General features: G+C 50.5%; 1 protein-coding gene across 1 annotated transcript in view; it reads right to left on the bottom strand.

Annotated features, from left to right (window-relative positions):
• LOC140480295 (maestro heat-like repeat-containing protein family member 1) overlaps window positions 1-22,845 on the bottom strand; it is a 94,762-nt gene that overhangs the window by 64,536 nt on the left and 7,381 nt on the right. Inside the window, 10 exon segments of the mRNA XM_072574999.1 lie at window positions 1,558-1,631; window positions 2,054-2,167; window positions 3,267-3,345; window positions 8,970-9,062; window positions 13,977-14,117; window positions 14,829-14,980; window positions 15,797-15,895; window positions 18,243-18,405; window positions 18,777-18,908; window positions 19,708-19,853. Of these exon segments, the coding sequence (XP_072431100.1) occupies window positions 1,558-1,631; window positions 2,054-2,167; window positions 3,267-3,345; window positions 8,970-9,062; window positions 13,977-14,117; window positions 14,829-14,980; window positions 15,797-15,895; window positions 18,243-18,405; window positions 18,777-18,908; window positions 19,708-19,853 (1,193 nt within the window).

Genomic DNA, 22,845 nt, shown 5'->3' with positions numbered 1-22,845 from the left:
ACCTGTGAACTATTCTCAGCTCGCCCACCTACACTATTCCAAAATCATCCATCTAAGGATTGGTTAAATACCCCTAATGTGGTTGAGTTAACTACATTGGCAGGCAGGCCATTCCACACCCTTACCACTCTCGGAGTAAAGAACCTGCCTCTGACATCTGTCTTAAATCTACCACCCCTCAATTTGTTATGTCCCCTCATACACGCTGACGTCACCATCCTAGGAAAAAGACTCTCACTGTCTATCCTATCTAATCCTCTGATCATCTTGTATGTCTCTATCAAATCCCCTCTTAGCCGCCTTCTTTCCAATAAGAACAGACCCAAGTCTCTCAGCCTTTCCTCATAAGACCTGCCTTCCAGACCAGGCAACATCCTGGTAAATCTCCTCTGCACCTTTTCCAATGCTTCCACATCCTTCCTGAAGTATGGGGACCAGAACTGTAGACAATATTCCAAGTGTGGCTGCACCAGCGTTTTGTATAGTTGCAGCATGACATTGCGGCTCCGGAACTCAATCCCTCTACCAATGAAACTTAACACACCATATGCCTTTGTAATAGCACTGTCCACCTGGGTGGCAACTTTCAGCGATCTATGTACATGGACTCCAAGATCCCTCTGCACATCCATACTACCAAGAATCTTACCATTGACCCAGTATTCTGCCTTCCTGTTATTCTTCCCAAAGTGCATCACCTGACATTTAGCTGCATTGAACTCCATTTGCTACCTCTCAGCCCAATTCTGCAGTTTATCCAAGTCCCCCTGCAACCTGTAACATTCTTCCACACTGTCCACCACTCCACCAACTTTAGTGTCATCTGCAAATGTACCAATCCATCCATCTATGCCCGAGTCTAAATCATTTATAAAAATGACAAACAGCAGTGGTCCCAAAAAAGATCCTTGTGGCACACCACTAGTAACCGGACTCCAGGCTGAATATTTTCCATTGACCACCACTCACTGCCTTCTTACAGAAAGCCAGTTTCTAATCCATACTACTAAATTACCCTCCATCCCACGTTGCTACACTTTCTCCAACAGCCTACCATGTGGAACCTTATCAAAGGCTTTACTGAAGTCCGTGTACACCGCGTCAACTACCCTACCCTCATCTACATGCTTGGTCACCTTCTCAAAAAAACTCAATGAGGTTTGTGAGACATGACCTGCCCTTGACGAAATCATATTGACTATCTGAAATCAAACTGTTGCTTGCTAGATGATTATAAATCTTATCTCTCATAATCCTTTCCAAAACCTTTCCTACAATAGAAGGAAGAGCAGAGTTAAGATGAAGCCCAGATCAGGTAAGGACTGCATCAGTTTTAACAACAAATTGGTGGTTCCAGCGTCGGCACATTGCTAACATTTACATCGATAACACCCAGTGGTGTGGTGGGATTTGAACTCACGTCCCCTGAACATTAGCCTCAGTCTCAGGATTACTAGTCCAGTGACATCACCACTGCAGCAGCATCTCTGTACGAGGGCTGAGTGGCCTCCTCTCCTCTGTGCAGCTCAGCACTTGAAGGGTTAAGTCCACTCTTACCTTGTTGTTGCTGTCCTGGATTGTGAACTTCATTCCAGCCAATATCTGAGCTTTCTTACTCTCCAATTGTGGGGCTGTAAGGATGCAGATGGGAGAGAATTAATGTCCTGTCTGCACTGGCCACATCTCAATATCTTTCTAATCCCTTTATTAATTCCGTCTAACTCACGATCTGGATGTCTAACAGGCACAAAACATAATTCACAGTCAGTTATTAACCTGCATGACCATCCCACAGTAATTGGACTTTGCCCGAGCAAAGGATGCACCTATTCCAGATCCCTCCGACAGTGCCGCACTCCCTCGGCGCTGAGCCCTCCGACAGCGCCGCACTCCCTCGGCGCTGTCCTGGGTGTGAGAACCTAGAGTGTATGCACAGTTTGTCTGGAGTGGGGCTTGAACCTGTGAACTTCTGGCCCCAAGCTGAGGGTCCCTGTTACTGAAGGTGTGGGGAATTGTTGCTTGACTGGGAGTTACACACTGTGGTATTACGTACAGGCAGAGTTGATGAGGTGTTTGATGACAGTCAGGGTGCCGATGCGGGTCCGTTCACTATGAACCTCTAACCTCTGCAGCAGGAAAGCGATGAGCCGGTCAGTATAGGCACGAGCTGTGAGAGGGAGAGGGAGAAATCATCAGGTCAGTGCTGCCTTGTGCACTCAGGCCTCAGTCTCCTCCCAAGCTCATTCCCAGCTCACAGCCTCTGGAGGGGTGGTCCTTAACATAGAACATAGAAAAATACAGCACAGTACAGGCCCTTCAGCCCTCGATGTTGCGCCGACCGAAGCCTACCTAACCTACACTAGCCCAATAACCTCCATATGCTTATCCAATGCCCGCTTGAATGACCATAAAGAGGAAGAGTCCACCACTGCTACTGGCAGGGCATTCCATGAACTCACAACCCGCTGAGTAAAGAAAACCACCTCGCCTATCTACTGCGTGGAGCTGGGAGGGGAATATCAGTCCGTTACCAGGCTTCTGGTACCTGACGCTTCCCACAGGAGAACGGAGTCCCCATCTCTCATCTGAGATTATGCAGATTTATTGATGAGATGGATCACTGTTTAATCAATGTCACTGTTATCACCACCCCATAGACGATGGCACTCATTGAATCACAGGACCCTGATAGTGTGAAAGCAGGCCATTTGGCCCATTGAGTCCACACTAACCCTCTGAAGAGCATCCCATCCAGACCCACTTCCCTTACCCTATCCCTGTAACTCTGCATTTCCCATGGCTAATCCACCCAGACTGCACAGTCCGGCACACTATGAACAATTTCCCATGAAGAATCCATCTAACCTGCACATCTTTGGACTATGGGAAGAAACCCACACAGACACAGGGAGAATGTGCAAACTCCATACAGAATTGTCTGAGGCTAGAAACCCCCTCTCCATGACGGGGCAGAGTGACCCACCCCCCCCCAACCCCACACACCACCTCCCCTCCCTCCCCCACCCTGTGAGGGGGCAGAGCGAACCTCAGCACTGACCTGCCCTTTTTCCCCTCCCACCCCTCCCCCAGCACCCTCCCAACGTAGGCGGAGCTCTGCATTGACTATGGCAGTAGTACTTGCCCAGCTTATGGAGACAAGTGGCTGGAATAGATTTGGAACAGACTCTGGGGCACCATACCCCCCCCCGCACCCACCCACCCCCCCCCCAGGAGTTGTTTCTGTACCCCACACGAGGTGTTCTTACCCAGCACAGTGAAACAGCGGAGAGCTTCATTGTGATTCTTGACTGCTGTGTGGTTGCTGTAATCCAGGGGAGTACACACCTGTGGGGGGGGGGGGTGAAGAGAAGAGAGAGAGAAACTGGGCCTAGAGCAGTCTTTGTACTCCCACTGTCTGGTGGTGAGTGGTAACATTGTGCCAGGAGGGGGCAGAGAGAGAAAACGCCCACCATCCAGACGACAGGGAAGCATCATCCTTCATGTGCTCATCATCACATTCGTGGACAGCTTCCACAGATCCGTTAGTTCGTAACGAGTCACAGTTATGTTTAGGATGGAGTTGTATTCACAGACATTCCCCATCACCGCTCCCCACACCACCTCCCCCCACCGTGAGCACAGGGAACACCTTTGTTGAATTATCCTGAAACTGGAGAAGTCTTTAGAATTAGAGAATCCACAGCCATTTGGCCCATCGAGTCCATCCCAACCAAAAAGATCATCCCACCCAGACCCAACCCCCTACCTATCCCCGCAACTCTGCATTTCCCATGGCTAACCCACCTAGCCTGCATACAATGGACAATTTCCCACGGCCAATCCACCTGACCTGCACATCTCTGGACTGTGGGAGGAAACCGGAGCACCCGGAGGAAACCCACGCAGACACGGGGAGAATGTGCAAGCTCCACACAGTCACCAGAGGCTAGGATTGAGCCCCGGTCCCTGGCATCGCAAGGCAACAGTGCTAACCACTGAGCCACCATGTCATCCCTGTGGCTTTTACCATGGCAACATCTTGGGGAGTCAAAGCCAGCTTGCCAGCCAATCAGCATTCTTTTCCCCCAAAGTATAAATTGTTGCACTTGCTTGAAATTTGGCATTCTTGCATTTGTCCTGATGAGTGCAGAGTGAGCAGTTTTCTACAACAAGCTGCTCATTGCAGTCAGATTGCCAAACGCCATCCCTTCAGGTGTGACTGGCTGAGGGTGCCCTCTGTCTGATCCGGGCAGCAGTTGGACAAACCCCCCCAGGATGGGGCTGCCCAAGAGATCTCCTTCCACTGAAATGCGGAGAAATTATCAGAGCACTGGTCAGGTCACAGCGAGATCATTCAATGTAATTCTGGACACGCTTTCAGAAAGACATCCAACCCTTGGAGAGGGTGCAGCTGGGTGTTACTAGAATGTTCCAGGCATGTAGCAACTAAGGACAACCGTGGCAATGGCACTGAAGCTGTCATCCAGAGACACGGCCTGATTCTCTGGGGTCACTGGTTCAAACCCCACCACTGCAGGAGCGTGACCCGGTGACCGTGAAGGAATGGCAGTATATTTCCAAGTCAGGATGGGGAGTTGCCTGGAGGGCACCTTGCAGGGGGTGGGGCTCCCATGTATCGGCTGCCCTTGTCCTTCCAGATGGATATTGCTGTGGGTTTGGAAGGTGCTGCCTGAGGATCTTTGGAGAATTTCTGCAGTGCATCTTGTAGATAGTACACACTGCCGCTACTGAGTGTCAGTGTTGGAGGGAAGGGAGTGGGATACAGAGTACCAGCTACAGATCAAACAGTTGTTCTGTCCCATTGAGCCAGGGATGGGTGCATTTACATTGTGTGTGTGGGTGGTGGTTGGGGGTGGTGGGCAGATGAATCAATACAGTTGAGGTACAGGCAATCTGTGATCTTGTAAAACCAAAAGAACTATGGATGCCGTAAATCGGAGACAAAAACAGAAGTTGCTGGAAAAGCTCAGCAGGTCTGGCAGCACCTGTGCAGAGAAATCAGAGTTGACGTTTTGGGTGCAGTGACCCTTCTGTGATCTTGTTCCTGCTATACAGCAACGCTCCTCGTTAGACAGTCTCAGTCAGAATGATAACGGAGCAAAACAGAATAAGGTGCATCATCAGACCAAATAAAACAGCTGGAGGGGGCCAGCGAACAATATCACTGTCTCAGACCTGGATCCCCCTTCCCCTGCTCCTTACCTGGGGGTGCAATATTTACAGGGTCTCTCCTCCCTGTCCCTTACCTGGGGGTGTAATATTTACAGGGTCTCTCCTCCCCGTCCCTTACCCGGGGGTGTAATATTTACAGGGTCTCTCCTCCCCGTCCCTTACCTGGGGGTGTAATATTTACAGGGTCCCCCTACCCCTTACCGAGGGGTGTAATATTTACAGGGTCTCTCCCCCCCGTCCCTTACCCGGGGGGGTAATATTTACAGGATCTCTCCTCCCCGTCCCTTACCCGGGGGTGTAATATTTACAGGGTCTCTCCTCCTGCCCCTTACCTGGGGGTGTAATATTTACAGGGTCTCTCCTCCCCGTCCCTTACCCGGGAGTGTAATATTTACAGGGTCTCTCCCCCCCCCTCCCTTACCTGGGGGTGTAATATTTACAGGGTCTCTCCTCCCCGTCCCTTACCTGGGGGTGTAATATTTACAGGGTCTCTCCCCCCCCTCCCTTACCTGGGGGTGTAATATTTACAGGGTCTCTCCTCCCCGTCCCTTACCTGGGGGTGTAATATTTACAGGGTCTCTCCTCCCTGTCCCTTACCTGGGGGTGTAATATTTACAGGGTCTCTCCTCCCCGTCCCTTACCCGGGGGTGTAATATTTACAGGGTCTCTCCTCCCCGTCCCTTACCTGGGGGTGTAATATTTACAGGGTCCCCCTACCCCTTACCGAGGGGTGTAATATTTACAGGGTCTCTCCCCCCCGTCCCTTACCCGGGGGTGTAATATTTACAGGATTTCTCCTCCCCGTCCCTTACCCGGGGGTGTAATATTTACAGGGTCTCTCCTCCTGCCCCTTACCTGGGGGTGTAATATTTACAGGGTCTCTCCTCCCCGTCCCTTACCTGGGGGTGTAATATTTACAGGGCCCCCCTACCCCTCACCTGGGGGTGTAATATTTACAGGGTCTCTCCCCACCCCTCCCTTACCTGGGGGTGTAATATTTACAGGGTCTCTCCTCCTGCCCCTTACCTGGGGGTGTAATATTTACAGGGTCTCTCCCCCCCCTCCCTTACCTGGGGGTGTAATATTTACAGGGTCTCTCCCCCCCCCCCTCCCTTACCTGGGGGTGTAATATTTACAGGGTCTCTCCCCCCCCCCTCCCTTACCTGGGGGTGTAATATTTACACGGTCTCTCCCCCCCCCCTCCCTTACCTGGGGGTGTAATATTTACAGGGTCTCTCCCCTCCCGGTCCCTTACCTGGGGGTGTAATATTTACAGGGTCTCTCCTCCCTGCCCCTTACCCGGGGGTGTAATATTTACAGGGTCTCTCCTCCCCGCCCCTTACCGAGGGGTGTAATATTTACAGGGTCTCTCCCCCCCCCCTCCCTTACCTGGGGGTGTAATATTTACAGGGTCTCTCCTCCCCCCTCCCTTACCTGGGGGTGTAATATTTACAGGGTCTCTCCCCCCCCTCCCTTACCTGGGGGTGTAATATTTACAGGGTCTCTCCTCCCCCTCCCTTACCTGGGGGTGTAATATTTACAGGGTCTCTCCTCCCCCTCCCTTACCTGGGGGTGTAATATTTACAGGGTCTCTCCTCCCCGTCCCTTACCTGGGGGTGTAATATTTACAGGGTCCCCCTACCCCTTACCGAGGGGTGTAATATTTACAGGGTCTCTCCTCCCCGCCCCTTACCTGGGGGTGTAATATTTACAGGGTCTCTCCCCCCCCCCTCCCTTACCTGGGGGTGTAATATTTACAGGGTCTCTCCTCCTGCCCCTTACCTGGGGGTGTAATATTTACAGGGTCTCTCCTCCCTGCCCCTTACCTGGGGGTGTAATATTTACAGGGTCTCTGCCCCCCCCTCCCTTACCTGGGGGTGTAATATTTACAGGGTCTCTCCTCCCCGTCCCTTACCTGGGGGTGTAATATTTACAGGGTCTCTCCTCCCCGTCCCTTACCTGGGGGTGTAATATTTACAGGGTCTCTCCTCCCCGTCCCTTACCTGGGGGTGTAATATTTACAGGGTCTCTCCTCCCCCCTCCCTTACCTGGGGGTGTAATATTTACAGGGTCTCTCCCCCCCCCCTCCCTTACCCGGGGGTGTAATATTTACAGGGTCTCTCCTCCCCGTCCCTTACCTGGGGGTGTAATATTTACAGGGTCTCTCCTCCTGCCCCTTACCTAGGGGTGTAATATTTACAGGGTCTCTCCTACCCGCCCCTTACCTGGGGGTGTAATATTTACAGGGTCTCTCCTCCCCGCCCCTTACCTGGGGGTGTAATATTTACAGGGTCTCTCCCCCCCCCCCCTCCCTTACCCGGGGATGTAATATTTACAGGGTCTCTCCTCCCCCCCCTCCCTTACCTGGGGGTGTAATATTTACAGGGTCTCTCCCCCCCCCCCTCCCTTACCTGGGGGTGTAATATTTACAGGGTCTCTCCCCCCCTCTCCCTTACCTGGGGGTGTAATATTTACAGGGTCTCTCCCCCCCCCCCCTTACCCGGGGGTGTAATATTTACAGGGTCTCTCCCCCCCTCTCCCTTACCTGGGGGTGTAATATTTACAGGGTCTCTTCCCCCCCCTCCCTTACCTGGGGGTGTAATATTTACAGGGTCTCTCCTCCCCGCCCCTTACCGAGGGGTGTAATATTTACAGGGTCTCTCCTCCCCGTCCCTTACCTGGGGGTGTAATATTTACAGGGTCTCTCCTCCCCGCCCCTTACCTGGGGGTGTAATATTTACAGGGTCTCTCCTCCTGCCCCTTACCTGGGGGTGTAATATTTACAGGGTCTCTCCTCCCCTGCCCCTTACCTGGGGGTGTAATATTTACAGGGTCTCTCCTCCCCGTCCCTTACCTGGGGGTGTAATATTTACAGGGTCTCTCCTCCCCGTCCCTTACCCGGGGGTGTAATATTTACAGGGTCTCTCCTCCCCGCCCCTTACCTGGGGGTGTAATATTTACAGGGTCTCTCCTCCCTGCCCCTTACCTGGGGGTGTAATATTTACAGGGTCTCTCCCCCCCCCCTCCCTTACCTGGGGGTGTAATATTTACAGGGTCTCTCCTCCCCGCCCCTTACCTGGGGGTGTAATATTTACAGGGTCTCTCCTCCTGCCCCTCACCTGGGGGTGTAATATTTACAGGGTCTCTCCCCCCCGTCCCTTACCCAGGGGTGTAATATTTACAGGGTCTCTCCTCCTGCCCCTTACCTGGGGGTGTAATATTTACAGGGTCTCTCCTCCCCGTCCCTTACCTGGGGGTGTAATATTTACAGGGTCTCTCCTCCCCGCCCCTTACCTGGGGGTGTAATATTTACAGGGTCTCTCCTCCCTGCCCCTTACCTGGGGGTGTAATATTTACAGGGTCTCTCCCCCCCCCCTCCCTTACCTGGGGGTGTAATATTTACAGGGTCTCTCCTCCCCGTCCCTTACCCGGGGGTGTAATATTTACAGCGTCTCTCCTCCTGCCCCTTACCTGGGGGTGTAATATTTACAGGGTCTCTCCTCCCCGTCCCTTACCCGGGGGTGTAATATTTACAGGGTCTCTCCTCCCTGCCCCTTACCCGGGGGTGTAATATTTACAGGGTCTCTCCCCCCCTCTCCCTTACCTGGGGGTGTAATATTTACAGGGTCTCTCCTCCTGCACCTTACCTGGGGGTGTAATATTTACAGGGTCTCTCCTCCTGCCCCTTACCTGGGGGTGTAATATTTACAGGGTCTCTCCTCCCGTCCCTTACCTGGGGGTGTAATATTTACAGGGTCTCTCCTCCTGCCCCTTACCTGGGGGTGTAATATGCTGAGCAGATTGTCTATCTGGGTCTCCAGTACTCGGCTGCCCATTTCCACTGCAGCATCCAACACATGACACAGACTCTGGAAGTTAAACACAGGGCTTTAAGTTCATTTTCCTGATCACCGTACTCTTCACTGGTCAGTTTGTAGGTGTACACGAGATGTGGGCTTCATTGGCTGGAAGGGTGTTTAATGGTCATCCCTAACTGCCCTCCATGAAGTTCGAACTGAAGCAGAGTGCAGGGGCACCCATGATGCCAGGTAAAGGCTGGTTCATGCATTTTATACATGGTTGTGTTCCCGTGTACCTGCTGCCCTTGTCCTTCCTGATGGAAGGAGTGATGGGTTTGGAGGGAGCCGTCTAGGGATCTTTGGTGAATTTCTGCAGTGCATCTTGTAGATAGTACACGCTGCTATTCCTGCGCGTGGTTGGTGCGTGGAGGTGGAGGGTGGGGGCAGGGAAGGAGGAGTTGGATGTGGTGCCAATCAAGCAGCTGCTTTGTCCTGGATGGTGTCAGGCTTTTTGAGTGTTGTTGGAGCTGCCCCCATCCAGGCAAGTGGGGAGTATTCCATCACACTCCTGACCTGTGCCTTGTAGACGGTGCTGCAGAGTGAGGTGGCGAGTTACTTGCTGCAGTATGCTCCTCCAGAAGTGGGTACTGCAGATGCTGGAGATCAGAGTGGTGCTGGAAAAGCTCAGCAGGTCAGGCTGCATTCAAGGAGCAGGAAAAAATCAACGTTTCAGGCAAAAGCCCTTCATCAGGAACGAGGCTGGGAGCCTCCAGGGTAGAGAGATAAATGGGAGGGGTGGTGGGGCTGGGGGAGAAGGGAGCAAAGAGTGCAATAGGTGAATGGAGGTGGGGGTAAAGGTGATAGGTCAGAGGGGAGAGTGGAGTGGATAGGTGGGAAGGAAGATGGACAGAAGAGCAGGTCATGAGGACTAAGCTGGTAGTTTGGAACTGGGGTGAGGTGGGGGGAGGGGAAATGAGGAAACTGTTGAAGTCCACATTGATGCCCTGGGGTTGAAGTGTTCCGAGGCGGAAGATGAGGCGTTCTTCCTCCAGGCGTCGGGTGGTGAGGCAGCAGCGGTGGAGGAGGCCCAGGACCTCCATGTCCTCGGCAGAGTGGGAGGGGGAGTGAAATGTTGGGCCACGGGGCAGTTTGGTTGATTGGTGCGAGTGTCCTAGAGATGTTCCCTAAAGTGCTCTGCTAGGAGGCGTCCAGTCTCCCCAATGTAGAGGAGACCACATCATGAGCAACGGATACAATAAATGATATTGGTGGATGTGCAGGTAAAACATTGATAGATGTGGAAAGCTCCTTTGGGGCCTTGGATAAAGGTGAGGGAGGTGGTTTGGGTGCAGGTTTTGCGATTCCTGCGGTGGCAGGAGAGGGTGCCAGGATGGGAGGGTGGGTTGTAGGGGGGGCATGGATCTGACCAGGTAGTCATGGAGGGAACAGTCTTTGCTGAAAGGGGTGGGGAGGGAAGGGAAATATATCTCTGGTGGTGGTGGCGGCAGAAATGTCAGCAGATGATGTGATTTATGCTGAGGTCGGTAGGTTGGAAGGTGAGGACCAGGGCAGTTCTGTCGTTGAAGTTGGAGGGGTGGGGTTTGACAGTAGAGGTGCAGGACATGGAAGAGATGTGTTGGAGGGCATCTTCTACCACATACTTGCTGCAGTATTTCTAACCTCTGACCCATCCCTGTACCCATTGTATAGTGACTGATCAGCAAATATCTTTTCAGTTGAGGCAAGTCTGCCCAGCGATAGCTGCTGGTTGAACTAGTGTGTTCACAAGCTGCAAGTACCAAAAACAGCAAAAAAAAAAGGGAAACCATCCAGAGTTTGCAGACAGAAAGCATCCCCCCTCTTAGAGATTAGGCACGATTTAGGATGCATCGGATAGGGAAGGAAACTGCAGGGAATGGCCACAATTGAAACATGAAGCTTATTCAAGGAACAGCTATAGCGTGTCCTTTATAAGGAAGTTCCTGTCAGACAGGCAGGAAGTGGTCGAGCGAGGGAGCCGTAATTTACTAAAGAAGTTGAATTTCTGGTCAAGAGGAAGGCGGCGGCTTATGTTAAGATGAGGGGTGTAGGCTCAGTTAGGGCGCTTGAGTGTTACAAGGTAGCCAGGAAAGACCTAAAGAGAGAGCTAAGAGCAGCCAGGAGGGGACATGAGAAATTGTTGGTGAATAGGATCAAGGAAAATCCCAAGGCTTTCTATAGGTATATCAGGAATAAAAGAGTGACTAGAGTAAGACTAGGGCTAATCAAAGATAGTAGTGGAAAGTTGTGCGTGGAGTCAGAGGAGATAACGGAAGTGCTAAATGAATATTTTTTGTCAGTATTCACACTGGAAAAAGACAATGTGGTTGAGGAGATTACAGAGATACAGGATACTAGACAAGATGGGATTGAGGTTCACAAGGTGGTGTTAGAAATTCTGGAAAGTGTAAAAATAGATAAATCCCCTGGGCCAGATAGGATTTATCCTCAGATTCTCTGGGAAGCCAGGGAGGAGATTGCCGAGCCTTTGGCTTTGAACTTTATGCTGTCATTGTCTACAGGAATAGTGCCAGAAGACCGGAGGATAGCCGATATTGTCCCCTTGTTCAAGAAGGGGAGTAGAGAGAACCCTGGTAATTATAGACCAGTGAGCCTGACTTCTGCTGTGGGTAAAGAGATAGGATTTATAATCATTTAGAAAGGAATAAGTTGATTAGGGATAGTCAACACAGTTTTGTGAAGGGTAGGTCGTGCCACACAAACCTGATTGAGTGCTTCGAGAAAGTGACCAAACAGGTAGATGAGGGTAAAACTGTTGATGTGGTGTATATGGATTTCAGTAAAGCATTTGATAAGGTTCCCCATGGTAGGCTACTGAACAAAATATGGAGGCATGAGATTGAGGGTGACTTAGTGGTTTGGATCAGAAATTGGCTAGCTGAAAGACGACAGAAGGTGTGGTTAATGGGAAATGTTCATCCTGGAGTTCAGTTACTGGTGGTGTACCACGAGGATCTGTTCTGGGTCCACTCTTTGTCATTTTTATAAGTGACCTGGATGAGACCACAGAAGGATGGGTTGGTAAATTTACAGATGATACTAAGGTCGGTGAAGTTGTGGATAGTGCTGAAGGATGTTGTAGGTTACAAAGGGACATAGATAAGCTGCAGAGTTGGGCTGAGAGGTGGCAAATGGAGTTTAATGCGGACAAGTGTAAGGTGATTCACTTTGGAAGGAGTACAGGAATGCAGAGTACTGGGTGAATGGTAAGATTCTTGGTAGTGTAGATGAGCAGAGAGATCTTGGTGTCCATGTACATAGATCCCTCAAAGTTACCACTGAGGTTGATAGGGCTTTTAAGATGTACAGTGTGTTAGCTTTTATTGATAGAGGGATTGAGTTTCAGAGCCATGAGGTCATGTTGCGGCTGTACAAAACTCTGGTGCGGTCGCACTTGGAGTATTGCGTACAGTTCTGGTCACTGCATTACAGGAAGGATATGGAAGCATTGGGAAGGGTTCGGAGGAGATTTACCAGGATATTGCCTGGTATGGAGGGAAGGCCTTACAAGGAAAGGCTGAGGGACTGGAGGCTGTTTTCATTACAGAGAAGAAGGTTGAAAGGTGACTTAATTGAGACATAAAAGATAACCAGAGGGTTAGATCGGGTGGACAGTGAGAACCTTTTTCCTTCGATGGTGATGGCTCATATGAGGGAATATTGCTTTAAATTGAGGGGTGATAGATACAGGACAGATGTCAGAGGTAGTTTCTTTACTCAGTAGTAGAGGCATAGAATGCACTACCTGCAACAGTAGCAGACTCACCAACTTTAAAGTCATATAAATGGTTACTAGATAGGCATACGGACGAGAATGGAAAAGTGTAGGTTAGAAGGGCTTCAGATTGGTTTCACAGGACAGCGCAACATGGGAGGGCCGAAGGGCCTGTACTGCGCTGTAATGTTGCGTTCTCCGTCTCCTGAAATCCCATCCAGCAGAGAAGACAACCGCAAGCCTGAGGAAGGTTAAAAGACTTTACATATGATTCAAGACAAGATCAATGTTCACCTGATCAACCACCGAATGGAAGGACGACCATCAGCAAACAATCACTAGCATCACAGCACTGCAAAAATAATCAGGAGCACTGGGAGGAAAATAACCCTCCACCTTGTCGCCTGGTCTTTGACCGTTGGAATTTTGTTTACTCTGTCTATATTTGTTTCACCCATGGTATATTGTACTTTGCCTTCATCCCATGTGTCTGCGTGTTGTGGGGGATGAAAGTTGCAAAGTTTAGAAATCCATTTTCACTGCTCTTGTGAAGTGTGAGTGATCGTTCTGTCCATAACCAAACCTGGTGTGAAACATTGGTGCCCTGAGTAGCGGCCATCCAAGCAAGTTGGTCAATGTGGTACTGTCTGAGATTTTAGACATTGGTCTACAAATTGTCACAGAGGGGACACAATTATGGTCACACGCTTCCCTACTGGTCAGGACAATTGACAAATATAAGGTTGGCCAGAGAGCAAGAAATAGACATCCAACAGAGAGAGGCTGGGGGGGGGAGGGGGGGGGGGGTGAGTGAGGGGGGTGGGGTGAGTGAGACGGGGGGGGGGGGGGGTGAGTGAGAGGGGGGGGGTGGGGTGAGTGTGAGGGGGGGGGGGGTGAGTGAGGGGGGGGTGAGGGGGGGGGTGAGGGTGGTGAGAGGGGGATGCGTTCCCTCTGGATGTTTTCCACTTCCTGCTGCTCATAGAGCTGGAGAACAAACTTGGATTCTCTCCGTAGGGTAATGCATTGAAAATAAACTCATGCAAATCTGCCCCACGAGACAGTCCAGCACCCTGACACAAGAGGGTGGGGGGCCAAGTGGATGTTACACGGAGCAGGGAGTGTGTACGACAATGGGAGAGACTGGTCAGACAGCCTCTCTGATCTCTTCGCGAATGAGAGAGCATCCTGCTGCCAGAGTCAGTGCTTACCTGGGTAATGTGGAAGTGTTCGGAATGTTTCTTGTAGAGAGACAGGATGCCAGGGATTAGTTTGGGCAGCTGTTCCTCCAGTTTGTCGGGTGGTAGCAGGTACGACATGTGGCCAACAGCGTCCACCACACTGGCCCTCAGCTGGTGAGAGAAACACAATGCAAACATTCGCCACACAACAGGATGGCAAAGACAGCTACCTCAGAGAGAGAAGGTCAGTACTGAGGAACCAAAACTTGGTCACTGTGTCTATAACAACATGCAACATGGGGTTCGATACAAAGTAAAGCTCCCTTTTCACCGTCCCCCCATCAAACACTCCCAGGACAGGGAGAGCACGGGGTTAGATACAAAGTAAAGCTCCCTCTACACTGTCCTCATCAAACTCTCAGAGATGAGGATGTTGGGGTAGGATGATAAGGAGGTTTGCAGATGTCATGACGACTGGCCAGGTGATTGAAGGTGGTATGAGGTGGAGGGTTAACTGGATTGGTCAGATAGACAGACCAGCGGCAGATGGAACTTCCTGAAAACAACGTGGGTTGGTGCACTCCCTTGGGAAGAATTAACAAGACAAGGCAGTACACAGAGTGATAGGGAGCAGAACGTTCAGAGGATAGGTTATGGTGATGGTTCAGAAGGCCTTCATCAACCATGGCATAGATTATTAGAGCAGGGAGGTTATGACAGATCTGTACAGGACACAGAGTCCTGACGGAGGGTAACTGGACCCGAAACATTAACACTTGGAGAATGGGGATCAGCCCCCTTGCTGGGGGGGGTGGGATCAGCCCCCTTGTTAGTGTGGGGGGGGGGGGGGGGGGGGGGGGGGAAGAGAAAAACAGCCCTCACCTTGGCCTCTTTGTGCTGCAGCCACACGTTGAAAAGAATCTCGTAGGAAGTGTAGATCTCGCTGGAGAAGGCGTCCTTCCTGACAGTGGGGTCTGGGGCCTTATCCAGGTTCGCCAAGTACTCCAGGATACTCTCGCTAAAACGGCCCAGAGCTGGAAGCCAGGCGATAACACAGGAAGGGGAACGTTAGCAATACCACACACACACACACACACACACACACACACACACACACCCCCAACACTGCCGCAGTACCAAACCGGGAAACTACAGAGACAGCACTCCTCACGGCACAGCACGAGACCATTCAGCACCATCCCATCCCCGTGGATCTATACACTCAGTCCCCATTAGCCCGACTTCCCTCAGGTGCCCATCCAATTCCCTTTCAAAACTCAATCATTTCCACTTCGGTCACCCAATTACTCTGCAGAGATTCTCAACTCTGTTCCACAATCAGCCCCACCACACCGCCACCAATAAACACTCCCAACATGGGGTCAGACAGAGAGTAAAGCACCCTCTACACTCTCCCTAAACCCTCCCAGGGTCAGGGACAGCATTTGGGTTAGATACAGAGTAAACTCACCTCTACATTGTCCCCCATTGAACATTCCCAGCACAGGGTTAGGTACAGAGTAACACGCAGGAGACTAGAAGAACACAGCAAGCCAAGCAGCATCAGGTGGTGAAGTAGTCAACATTTCAGGTATAACCCTTCTTCAAGACCCTTGTTCAGTTACAACCGAAATGTCAACTTAACCTCCTGATGCTCCCTGCCTTGCTGTGTTCTTCCAGCCTCCTGCTCGTCTACCTTGGATTCCAACATCTGCAGTTTGTGTGTTTCTAGATACAAAGTTCCCTCAACACTGTCCCCTACTGAACCCCCCTCCCAGGACAGGGACAGCATGGGGTTAGACACAGAGTAAAGTGTCCTCTACACCCATCATGTTAAACAGTGATCTTACCGATGGTGAACACGGATTTCATAGAGTCATGTTTCGCCATCCCCAGCATTGGCAGCATTGTCCCCAAGATGGCCGTCAGGAAAGGCACCATGCCATACACTGGAGAATAAACCAAACAGTCAGGACAGAGGCAGTGGGCAAACACTGGGCATGGATTATCACATCAGCAATTAGTATTCCAATCATAAACGATAAGCCAAATGGTCCAATTGCAGAGGTATTGCAGAGGTAATGCAAGGACTGAGGGGACAAATCTTTGTCAGAGAAAGTTATATGAATGGCTATAGCTTGACTGGATTTATGAACATTGGAGAAGTGTCTGGATGTAGGTTTGCTCGCTGTGCTGGAAGGTTCACTTTCAGACGTTTTATTACCATACTCGGTAACATCTTCAGTGAGCCTCCGGACAAAGCACTGCTGATGATTCCTGCTTTCTATGTATCTTATTGGTGGAGGCACGATACAGAGGGAGAAGGTCTCGTTGGTGATGTGACTGAACACTTTGTCCAGAGAGCCAGGCTGATGTGCTGGGATGTGGGTTCAAATCCCACCATGGCAGATGATGAGACTGAAACTTGGAAATCTGAAACAAACACAAAGCTGGAGAAACTCAGCAGATCTGGCAGTATCTGTGTAGAGAGAAACAGAGCGACCACTTCGAATCCGATATGACGTCTTCAGAACCTCTTCTGTTCTCTTTAGCTTTGAAGCTGCCAAACCTGCAGAGTTTCTCCAGCACTGCTTTTATTTCAGATTCCCAGGAACTTTAACTGAGTCACGACTCCCTATTCCTGTAATCTATTTGTCTCATGATAAAGGCTAACAGTCTATCAGTCCTTCCCGATAACTTGCAGCAGCTGTGTGTTGGCCTTTGGGAACTTGCTGACAACGGCACCATGTCCTGTTGCACCCCCACGCTATCCAATCTCTTACCATCTCAGAAGTAGTCTGCACATCTGTTACTCCCACCAAAGGGGATAAACCTCACATTTTTCCACCTTAGATTCCACCTACCGCCCGTCCACTCACTGAACTTGCCCAAGTTCTCCTGAAGCTGCTTTTCATCTTCCCCACAGTACACATTCCTACCTGGCTTCGTACATTCCCCAAACTGGGAAAGAATCCCTTTGCTCCCCATCTCTGGGTCACCGACGCACATTGTGAACAGCTGGGGTCCCAAGTGCTGATCTTGGTGGTACCCCTCCAACAACAGCCTGTAATGTGAGAATGGCTTATTTACTGCTGTTCCCTGTTGCTGTTAGCCAATACTTAATCCAAGCCAGTACATTTCCTCCGATCCCACCTGCTTTCGCTTTCCTCACCAGCACGTGGGGCACTTTTAACAACAGCTTTCTGAAAATCTAACTCGATTACATCCATTGACTTGCCTTTATGAGGTTACCAACAATATTGATTAAAAAACTCTACACAATTTCCCAGTTGTAAATCCGTGCTGACTATCCCCACTCTTATCATATTCAATCATGCATTTAACAATTTTCTTATAACAGATTCCAGTATTTTCCCCCGAATCTAATGCAAAACCAGGTCTGACGTGCCCCAGCTGCTCGCTCTCTCCCGAGATAGTGGGCTACCATTTGGAAGCATCCAATCTATAGGAACCGTCACAAAATCGACAGCAATCATCTTCCAATGTATCGACCCCTTGGAGTGCAGGGTAAACCAAGGCAGAGTCAGCTCAGCTTTGTCAAGGGGACATCATGCTTGACAAATCTGTTCAATTCTTTGAGGTGGTAATGAGTAAGATAGACAAAGGAGGGCCAGTGGACGTGACGTATTTAGATTTTCGGAAGGCCTTTGACAAGGTGTTGCAACAGGGGCAGCTAAATAAGATATAAGCCCATGGTGTTAATGGCAAGGTACTGGCACGGGTAGAGGATGGGCTGACTGGCAGAGTGTGGGGATAAAAGGGTCTTTCAGGATAGCAGCTGGTGACTAGTGGAGTTCCACAGGGGTCAGTGTTGGCATCACAACTGTTAATGTTACAGATTAGCGATCTGGATGAAGGAACTGTGGGCATTGTTGCTAAGTTTGTAGGTGACACAAAGGGCAGGGAATGCTGAGGAAACACAGAGGTGGCAGAAGGATTTGGACAGGCTAGGAGAGTGGGCAAAGAAGTGGTAGATGGAGTACGTGGGAAAGTGAGAGGTTATACACTTTGGTAGGAAAAATAGAGGCATAGGCTATTTTCAAATGGGGCAAGGCTTCAGAATCTGAAGCACAAGGGGGCTTGAGAGTCGTGGTTCAGGATTCTCAAAGGTTAACCTGCAGGTTCAGTTGGCACGGATTCAGTAATCATCCCGGACGATCTGCACTGGCTAAAATCAGGAAACGGTGCCCTGCCAACAGAGGAGGAAATCTCTCAGGGAGGAGGCCACGGACTCAGGCGTCAGGAGGGGGAAGCAGGTAAACCTAGCGTCCTCACCGTTTGCCGTGGCAAGGTTGCCCAGTGTCTGAACCACAAAGTAATGGGGCAGGACCCCCGGCTGGAACTTCTGCAGAATCTCCTCCATCACCTCGTTGATGAACCTGCAGCCCAGGGCCACCAGCAGCTGGCTGGCAGCTTCTTGCCACTCGGGGACAATATCCTGAAAGAAACCAGGAGTGGGGTAAATCACAGGCAGGCAAGCAGACACCCTCCACCACCAGGACCCTCACCACCCTACCGCATACAGATGTGCGGCACCCCCTCAGTGCTGACCCTCTGCGGTGCTCCCTCGGCGCTGACCTAGGGTGTGTCAGTCTTTGTGCTTTAGTCGCTGCAGAGAGACTGGAACACACAACGCACGGAGTTTGGTGTATGAGGGGTGGGGTGATAGTCCCCACATCTGAAACACCATCCACACACAAAGGTGAGGTCGAGTTCAGCAAAGAAGGTTCCAGTTAGTGGATGGGGTGGGGTTGTGGAGTGAGGAGCGTGGGGGTTGTGTCCGGATGGACAGCAAAGGGGGGTACTTGCCTTCATCCTGGTCATCTCGTCGGAAGCCAAGGAGATGATCATCTTGGCCAAGGACTGGTCTAGTTGGCTGATGGTTTCTTTGATGATGGCCTCCATAGTGTGGAGTATGATGACGCGATGGCCCTGTAACAACTGGAGAAAGAGGGCGTGAGGGCAAGAGCGAGCGAGCGCGCGAGGGGGGGGGGGTCGGGGAGCGAGAGGGGGTGCGAGCGGGCGGGCGAGAGGGGGTGCGAGCGAGAATGCGGGCGCCCGCGAGAGCGCGCGGGCAAGATTAGAGAGCTGGGATTGAAGGGTGACAAGTCACAGTGGGATGCAAGCAGCTGCCACATTGATTGAAGGGTCAACATTGAGAAGCAGAAGGTTTAAAGGGGATTTGAGGAAAGGATTCTACCCCCTTTTGGAGGGAGCCATCTCCTGGAATGGATCACTGGGAAGGGGAGTTGAGACAAGAAACGTCACTAACTTTATAAAGTACTTGGAAGAGTACTTAAAGTGTCATAACCTTCCAGCGAATTGGGCTAGAATAAAGGAGTATTTTATTTTTGATAGTACAGACTCAATAGGCCAAAGGGCCTCATCTGTACTGTATGATTTCAAATAACAACGACACAAGGTGAAAAGTCACCAGAGACTGCCTGGTTCTTGGAGGGGTTGCCTGAGAGTGTGGTGAAAGCTGATTTATCTGCAGAGGGACCAGGGCTGTTAGACAGACAGAGGAAAACATGCAGGGCTCGGAGAACAGTGCCAGGGTAGGGAGTGAGGAACTCAGAGATTCACAGAGAAACAGTGAGCCAGCACGGACACGATGGGGCCGAAAATCCTCCCCGGAATACAGCTGATCACATCTCACAGGGCAGAGAGTTTGAGAATTTGGTCCAAAAGGGAATGGTAGCTGTGTCTGCTGTGGGAAAGGCCTGAGCCCTGGACCTACCTTACTGTGTTTGCTGAGGTAGGAGTGACAGGCCAGGAGAACGAGGCGAGGGTGGCTCCGGCCCAGCTCCCGAAGAGCCTGCGAGATCTCCTTCCGGACACACTCATCCTTGTCAAACGCTGCATCGATCAGTGCGACGGAGAAAGCTGTGGGGACAACCAGACGGCAGCAGGGGCCGACTGTGTTACAGACTTCAAATCACCCAACAGAGTCACCCTGCCACACCTTCAAACACCTCAAAGCACAAGAGAAATTCTCAAACAACATCATGTGGGATGTGGGTGTCTCTGGTAAGGCCTGCATCGTTTTCCCTTGCCCCAATTACCCTCAAGCAGAGGGAATTGCTCTGCCATTTCAGATACTATTGAGGGGGTCTGGAGTCACACGTAGGCCAGGCTGACTGAGGATGGCAGATTTCATTCCTGAAGGACATCAGAGAACTGGATGGGTTTTAAGATTTATATTTATTTATTTAATACTGTCACTTGTACCTGGGTACAGGGAAGAGTGGATAATGTCACCACGTTCTGGTACCATCTTGGATTACTGAAGAGATTACCGAATAAATCGTAAAAATGGTAAAATACTGAATACATTTAATATTAAATTACTAAAACTCAAAAGGTTCATCTTTCCCTGTCCACTCCTCCAGTCCAACATCACCCCGGGGTCCCTGTAAGGTGGTCCTTTCCTGTCACCACCATTACTTAAGACAATGTACGGCCATTATAGAGTAACACAGAGAAAAGGGGCTGGAGTAAGCCATTCTGCCTTGCTGTCTGCACCATTCGAGCTTAAACATCCACTCAGTCCCCTGCTCCCACTTTCTCCTCTTACCCTTCCATCCCATTAGTGCTGAGAGCTATAGCTCCATCTTGAAAACATTCAACCTTTTGTCCTCATACTCCTACTGTGGCAGAGACTTCCACAGGATCACCGTTCTCTGGGCGAAGACATTTCTAGACAAGTTTTCAATTCCAGATTTTACCAAATTGAAATGTCACCATTGGCCAGGTGCGGACAGGAACATTGGCCTGGGGTTCTGGATTGCTACGTGTGACGATGGTGTCAACTTAACAAGGTTTCTTGTCCTTGGTGTTTTTTTGAGGAGGCAGAGGTGCCAAAGAGTCGAGGAAAAGGCTGGTTTAACAATTGAAGGGGAGCTCTCCCAGTTCAGGCGTTTTCTAGTTTGTTTTAGCTGTTGCAGTCACAAGGTGAGAGATTCCAGGAGAGTCACAAGCTTCAGTAAAGAACTCCTCTGACTTTCTCTGAAATCTCTCTCTTTATGCTGCTCCCTCCTGCCTGTAAGAATCTGGGTTTGAATTTACCTTTTTGCCAAGGGGTGTGTTTCTGGATCATTACTGTATTGGAACAGTTCATTAGTAATTAGACCATAAGACATAGGAGTAAGGAAGTAAGGCCATTCGGCCCATCGAGTCCACTCCGCCATTCAATCATGGCTGATGGGCATTTCAACTCCACTTACCCACATTCTCCCTGTAGGCCTTAATTCCTTGAGACAACAAGAATCTATCAATCTCTGCCTTGAAGACATTTAGCGTCCCGGCCTCCACTGCACTCTGCGGCAATGAATTCCACAGGCCCACCACTCTCTGGCTGAAGAAATGTCTCTGCATTTCTGTTCTGAATTTACCCCCTCTAATTCAAAGGCTGTGTCCACGGGTCCTAGTCTCCTTGCCTAACAGAAACAAATTCCTAGCGTCTACCCTTTCCAAGCCATGTATTATCTTGTAAGTTTCTATTAGATCTCCCCTTAATCTTCTAAACTCCAATTAGTACAATCCCAGAATCCTCAGCCGTTCCTCATTACGTTAGACCTACCATTCCAGGGATCATCCGTGTGAAATAGTTACTGTACCAGGTTGGTTAAGTTTTCCAATAGTTAAGTTATTCAAAATTAGTGTGAATCCAAGGAATGTGATGGGACCAGACAGAGTACCAGGCCGTGCACTCAGAGCAAGCGCAGATCAACTGGCAGAGGTCTTCTCGGACACCTTCAGCCTCCCCCTGCAGCAGGCCACTGTCTCTGCCTGTTTCAAGGGGGACAACATCATCCCTGTGCCTAAGAAGGCTCATGCAGCATGTCTCAATGACTACCGCCCAGTGGCCCTAACCTCGGTGAGCATGAAGTGCTTTGAAAGGCTGGTCATGGCATTAATCTACTCCAGCCTCCCCACTACTCTTGACCCACTCCAATTTGTCTATCGGACCATGTCAGATGCCATATCACTTGCCCTTTACTCCTCTCTAGAACATGTTGACACCAAGAACAGCTACGTAAGAATCCTACTCATTGACTACAGTTCAGCCTTCAACACTACTATCCCCTTGAGACTGATTACTAAACTTCGTGATCTCGGACAAAGCCCCACTCTCTGCAACTGGATCGGCAGTTTCCTGACCCACAGGCCACAATCAGTGAAGATTGGGGATAATAGTTCATCCTCAGTAACACTCAACACTGGAGGCTCCAAGGGGTGCGTACTCAGCCCCCTACTGTACTCACTGTCTACCCATGACTGCATCGCCAAATACCAGACTAATGCCATTTACAAGTTCACTGATGACACCACCATGATCGGTCGAATCACAGATGGAGACGAAACAGACAACAGACGGGAGGTGGAAAACCCGGAAAAATGGTGCACTGAGAACAACCTAACTCACAATGCTGTCAAAACCAAGGAACTCATTATTGACTTTCGGCGGGACGTTACTCATGCCCGGGGCAAAAACAATGACTGCAGATGCTGGAAACCAGATTCTGGATTAGTGGTGCTGGAAGAGCACAGCAGTTCGGGCAGCATCCAAGGAGCAGCAAAATTGACGTTTCGGGCAAAAGCCCTTCATCAGGAATAAAGGCAGCGAGCCTGAAGCGTGGAGAGATAAGCTAGAGGAGGGTGGGGGTGGGGAGAAAGTAGCATAGAGTACAATGGGTGAATGGGGGAGGGGATGAAGGTGATAGGTCAGGGAGGAGAGGGTGGAGTGGATAGGTGGAAAAGGAGATAGGCAGGTAGGACAAGTCCAGACAAGTCATGGGGACAGTGCTGAGCTGGAAGTTTAGAACTAGGGTGAGGTGGGGGAAGGGGAAATGAGGAAACTGTTGAAGTCCACATT

Source organism: Chiloscyllium punctatum, chromosome 8 (assembly GCF_047496795.1).
Source record: "Chiloscyllium punctatum isolate Juve2018m chromosome 8, sChiPun1.3, whole genome shotgun sequence".
NCBI classification, from domain to species: Eukaryota; Metazoa; Chordata; class Chondrichthyes; order Orectolobiformes; family Hemiscylliidae; genus Chiloscyllium; species Chiloscyllium punctatum.
The sequence above is the reverse complement of the archived record's forward strand: the minus strand, read 5'-3'. Positions and strand labels throughout refer to the sequence as shown.